Source organism: Zingiber officinale, chromosome 3A (assembly GCF_018446385.1).
Source record: "Zingiber officinale cultivar Zhangliang chromosome 3A, Zo_v1.1, whole genome shotgun sequence".
NCBI classification, from domain to species: domain Eukaryota; kingdom Viridiplantae; phylum Streptophyta; class Magnoliopsida; order Zingiberales; family Zingiberaceae; genus Zingiber; species Zingiber officinale.
The window spans coordinates 163,436,571-163,442,570 of record NC_055990.1 but is presented as its reverse complement, the minus strand read 5'-3'; the positions used below and the strand labels follow the sequence as shown (position 1 = coordinate 163,442,570).

At 33.3% G+C, this 6,000-nt stretch overlaps 1 protein-coding gene and 1 pseudogene across 2 annotated transcripts; one reads left to right on the top strand and one right to left on the bottom strand.

Moving 5' to 3' along the window:
• Window positions 1-998: 998 nt before the first annotated feature.
• Window positions 999-3,311, top strand: LOC122054225 (terpene synthase 10-like). Of its 2 annotated transcripts, none has more exons than XM_042616038.1 (7): window positions 999-1,200; window positions 1,313-1,592; window positions 1,667-2,054; window positions 2,131-2,349; window positions 2,416-2,506; window positions 2,618-2,863; window positions 2,959-3,311. In XM_042616038.1, exons 1-7 carry the CDS (start codon window positions 1,021-1,023, stop codon window positions 3,253-3,255), a joined length of 1,701 nt encoding a protein of 566 aa, XP_042471972.1. In that variant the 5' UTR covers window positions 999-1,020; the 3' UTR covers window positions 3,256-3,311. The 2 variants fall into 2 exon arrangements, with proteins under 2 accessions (XP_042471972.1, XP_042471971.1); XM_042616037.1 differs by having other exon boundaries at window positions 2,416-2,554; window positions 2,959-3,307.
• Window positions 3,312-5,234: 1,923 nt separating this feature from the next.
• Window positions 5,235-5,407, bottom strand: LOC122054277 (annotated as a pseudogene).
• Window positions 5,408-6,000: the final 593 nt, after the last annotated feature.

The window sequence follows — 6,000 nt, the reverse complement described above, 5'->3', positions numbered from 1 at the left end:
TAAAAAATTATAGTGATTCTTAACCTGGAGCGGGCTATTTGTAAAATTGTTCTTTGCTTGCTAATTTCATCCATCTGTCACAATAATTGGAGTTTATATTTTCTATTGAATTTTTTTTATAGAAATAAATTATGGAATCAAATTATCCTGTGGATGAAAGTGATGCATTTTTCTTAGAGGAGAATGTTATTCTCTCGTCACATCGGATGCTACCTAAAGCAGGACGTACTTTAATTTTTTTTCTTTTTGAAAATTTACCATATTTTAATTGAATCAATAACTACTTTAAAAATTACCCCACTAATTGACATTTTTAGTATCTATATCGATGATTATTTCGATAAATTTTAGAGCTAGCGGATATAAAATATTTTATTAGATATTTAATATTTTCAATATAAAATGTCATTGTACTAAAATAAATATCTCTAAAAAGATTTGGGACCGTCTTCTACTAGAGTGAGGGCCTCTATTTGCTCCGATATCTACATTAAAAATTAATTTTGTACAATTAATAAAAACATTGAGATATTCAAATTCTGCATGGAAAATGTTGGAACATGAATAACAAAAAAAAATCATAGGCTTTACAACTCTTTTTTTTTTCATATTTTTCTTTGATATAAGGGCAAAAACTAAAAAAGTATCTCTTAATTTTATTATCAGGGTATTTTATTTTTAAAAAAATATCAAAAAGATCCTTCATATTTAAAAAAAATGTAGGAAAAAACATTCCATAATTTTATTAATTATTATCGTCAAAAGAGCCTTCCATTTTAATAAAATTAGATATTTTTAAAATATAAAACGCCTTTTAATATTTTTCACGCTAGATCGCGCATGGAGAATGTTCTCACCCAAACTACACGCAAAATTTCACACCCGATAAACGTGTAATTATAATTAAATAATTAGCGTGATAATCTCGATTACTACTGTACTATGGGACTCCCCTTCGCACTTTCTATATATATCAACCGTTTTCAACCGAGGGCTAAAACAAAAGCCATTATATTAATCATGGCGCTCTTCGCAGCATCACTGGCTCCATTGAACTTGTCTTTTGATCGACGCCCCTTTTTCCTCCGGCGATGCGCCACCACCGTCATCCGATGCGCCGCCGAGAAGACGCCGGCGTCGAGGCGATCGGCCATTTACCAGCCCAACTTATGGGGCGATGACCGCATACGATCACTCACCGTACGTCAACTCTCCAGTCAGCAGCAGCTAGCTAGCACCCTGTTTTTTAACTCTTAAATTTCCGTTCTTAATTATAAACTTAACTGAAATTAGTTAATTTTATCATCTATAGGTGGAGGAGGAGGACCGCACTGCGACTGCGAGGATAAAATTACTGAAGGAGAAAGTCAGAAAAGTTATACACGACGACAAGGAAGTGGAAGAGCAGCTTCAACTTATCGACCAGCTGCAACAGCTCGGAGTGGCTTATCATTTCAAAGACGACATTAAAGACTCTTTGAGCAGTCTTCATGCTTCTTTAGAAGACATAAGCTTGAAATTTAAGGATAACCTTCATGCCTCAGCAGTGCTCTTCAGGCTGCTCAGGGAAAATGGCTTCTCTGTTTCGGAAGGTAATTAATCCATCAGTACTGTCATTTACCGTAATTGTCAGAAACTAATTAATAATTTTGTCTGCCAAATGAAGATATTTTCTACAAGTTTAGAGATGAGAAAGGGCAGTTGAGGGATTGCCTTGGGAAGAACACCCAAGGAATGCTCAGTCTGTACGAGGCTTCTTATTATGAAAAGGACGAAGAGATGGCGTTGCATGAAGCCATGGAGTTCGCAACTGAACACCTCAAGAATGTTTTAGAAGAAGGCATGGAAAGCTCTGATCTGACTAGGGAGAAGGTGGCTCACGCCCTGGAACTGCCGCTGAATTGGAGGATGGAGAGGTTGCACACGAGATGGTTCATCGAATCATGCCAGAGAGAAGCGGCCGCGAACGTGAATCGTGCTCTGCTTGAATTTGCTAAGCTCGATTTCAATGCGACTCAGAGCGTCCACAAGAAGGAACTCAGACAAGTCTCGAGGTAATTAGACTAATTAATCAAGTTCGCAATGCTTAATTAATGCCGTGAATTTGAGTGGTAATTAATCATCATGCAGATGGTGGACAGAACTTGGAATCGCTCGGGAATTGCCGTTCTCAAGGGACAGATTGACAGAGAACTACTTGTGGACTGTGGGCTGGGCATCTGAGCCAGAGCACTGGAGATTCAGAGAGGAGCAAACAAAAGCAAACTGCTTCGTGACAATGATCGATGATGTTTATGATGTCTATGGAACCTTGGACGAACTCGAACTCTTCACCGATACCATCGATAGGTACGTACGATGAATTTGCTGATACATATATTGATTAATATAATTCTGGATATATATGAATTTCAGATGGGACATTAATGCGATCGACGGACTTCCAGACTACATGAAGCTCTTATTTCTTGCAGTCTTCAACACGACGAATGAAGCAACTTTGAAGGTCATGAAAGAGAAGGGATTGAACACGATGCCTTATCTCAAGAGAGCTGTACGTAAGCGATAATATCGATCCATTTCAGTGCTATTCTGATTTGCTTGAATATAATTTCAGTGGGCAGACTTGTGCAAAGCGTATCTAGTGGAAGCAAAGTGGTACCACAAAGGCCACACGCCCAAGTTCGATGAATATTTAGAGAACGGGAGGATGTCGATATCGAGCAATGTGATGGTGACATACGGTTACTGCATGGCCCAAGAGTTAACCAAACACGACTTGGAACGTTTCTCAGATTACCCTGCCATTATGCTGCCCAAGTCTAGACTTGCCCGGCTCTACGACGATTTAGCCACTTCAAAGGTATGCTAGCTCAGCTCCAATGTAGAAATTGAAATGGTAAATTGATCAAGTCTCCATTCTTGTTTATTAATTTGTAATGCGGCGTGCGTACGTAGGATGAACTTAAAAGAGGTGATGTGCAAAAATGCATTCAGTGTTGCATGCTCGAGAGAGGTGTCTCGGAAGATGTGGCTCGTGGACAGATGAAGGAAGCGATCAAGGCGAATTGGAGGAGCGTCAATGGAGATCGTGGCTCGGTGTCTTCTTCATTCGAGGAATACATGAAACGTTTGGTGGTCAATATGATTCGCACATTCCAGTTCTTCTACCAAGACGAGGATAGATACGGCAAAGCTGATGGAGAAACCGAGAACCAAGTCTTTTCATTGTTGATCAACCCTATCCTATTGTAATATAGCAGTCGACTATATATATATATATTTATATATTTTATCTTCTTATGGTAATTAATACATTAATGTCATGATTTCAATCACTTGATTATATTTTAAAAGTTATACAAAAATGCCAAAGCCATGTTGGATATTAAACTAAGACATAGATCTTAATTTTAAGCATTACCATAATTTTTTTAATATTATATCATAGCTAAAGATCTCGAAGTAATTATAAAATCATAAAATAATACTATATGATTGTTTGTTTCTAAATTTAAAAGGGAACAATTCTGTCAATTTAAACAAGGTGGATAATTAGAAATAGTATAAAAATTAAACATTTTTTAACAGAAATATGTAGTCGATCAGTCCAATATTCTACGCGTGTAGGTCGTGTTTACACATGAATTAACTTAGTTTAGCACAATTTAAGTCTTGAATTTGTACCTATCCTTATATATCCACGCGTGAGAGAGTATTTCGTCATGCATATGTTTACAATAACAATATATGTATATTAATTTAAACCAACAAAAAAAATTAAAAAATTTCTAATATAAAAAAAATGATAATCCCAGTTAGCCTCATTGATTATCTCTGGGGTGACCAGTTCGGCCCCACGAAAGTTTCCCACCGACCACTCGGATAAATCGAGAAGCGCACACGGTAAAACCTCATTGACTATCTCTGGGGGTGACCGGCCCGGTCCCACGGAAGTTTCCCACCAACTACCAGGGTAATTTGATTACGCCCCTCATTTGGAGGAAAAATTCCTGTAAATACGCCGTAGCTGGGGTTCGAACCGCGGGTACTTGATAGACAACCTAGATGTCCTACCGCGGCACCATGACCCCGGGGACAAAAAAAAAAAAAAAAAAAAAAAAAATTCTAATATAGAACTAACAATCCATGTACAATAAAATTTGTTAATCTCCACCTATTTATGTTATTCACATTTCCAACCTAACTAATTAGGTTATCCTTGAAATAATACTGAAAACCAAATCTTCAAGAAATCATACAGTTTAAAAATTGAAGGACTTCAAAAAGAAAATTATTAAAAAAAAGAAGAGACAAATTATATATAATGCTACATTAGCGACGTACAACGTGTGGCGTAGGGCATCAATAATATTTAAAAAATAACACACCAAAATAAAAATAAAAAAAAAAAGTTAGTGACAACGTGTGGCGTCGGACATCAATACTATTTAAATGTGTCAGTTAATTTTACTTGTTCATTAAAAAAAATTAAATTCAAGCGAACTAACGACCTGGTTAAGGACGCAAAAGTATCGAGAAAGAGTTTGCTTGTAATATTAATTAGACGCAATCCTAAAATATTAATCAAGATAGTTATAACTCAATAGTAAAATTATAATGGTTAAGATAGACATAATTTAATTAATAAAGATGATCCAATAGTCAACACATAAATAGTAGAGTTGAATCATTTAAATTTATGATTATGATAGAAGTGCAGTTTAACACTGTGGAAATCCATAAAATTATTTCTTTGAGACATGTTTGTCGTTGAAAATTGTAACATTATTTGCTATTTAAGAACAAACTTCAATGCCGTATAATGCAGATAATAATTTTAAATTTTCTTAAAAAACTGTTGCTAGGAAACTTAGAAAGACAAAATTAGAAAGAACAGAACACGCACAGAAAAGCAAAGTTAGTGAATTTTACGTTTGTTCATTAAAAAATTTATTAAATTCAAGCGAGCTGCACTAACGACATGGTTAATAATTAAACATTTATTGTCATTGACTCTTACAATAGATCATTTGAAATTAAAATTGTAAATATCAAAAGAGTCAAAATATTATTATAAATATATGGCCATATTTATTCTTTACACATTTAAAGTAAACTAGCTAGGATAATAAAATCGATCATAATCAAGTCTTAATTTTGTCCAAACCTATTAAAAATCAAGTTTAATATATATATATATATATATAAAAGACTCATAAATTTGGACTTAGTAAGAATGCACTAAGCTCATGCAATAGTATAATCCAAGGGTGATACTCGAAAACTCCAACAGTAAATTACTATAACCAACTCTCCCTCATAAAAAATTAATTTAATTTTTTTATATCAGATATTAAACTAATAAAAACAGATACTATACTAATTAACCAAAAGGTCAAGAAAGATATACTTTCTAACGTGGTCAGCTCAAAGTATTTAGAAAATTTTTTCTGTTTATGGTGTTATATATCAATCCTAAGATGTGATATTAAAAAAAATCATGAAAGTACATATTTTTTTTATATAAAAAATAATCATAAAAAGTTATTAATAAGTCTTAAAAGAAAAAAAAAATAAAAATATTAACATAATTTTATTTAAAATTTATAAGTTAGTTAGTAAAAACTGACATTCTTAATAAATAGTAAAGAGAATTATAATCGATTTATTAATATTTTTTTTATTAATATTATATTTATTTATAATTTTAACTAAAGGAAATATATTTAAAAATGGTGGTTGCAACTTGCTCCTCCATTGACGAAAGTTATCAAATTTTTTAAATCTCTCAATGTACGTAATCGTATTAATTCCATTTAAAGAAATTGACTATGCATCAGATGAATTCAGAAATTGCTCCAGCAAATTAATTGATATATACACATATGTAACAATAGGGAGAATTTTTATTCATTCTTTTTAAAAAATATAGAAGTAAATTATTATATTATTATTATTGCTTGAGAAATCAAAAGAAATTACCAACATCGGTTTTTT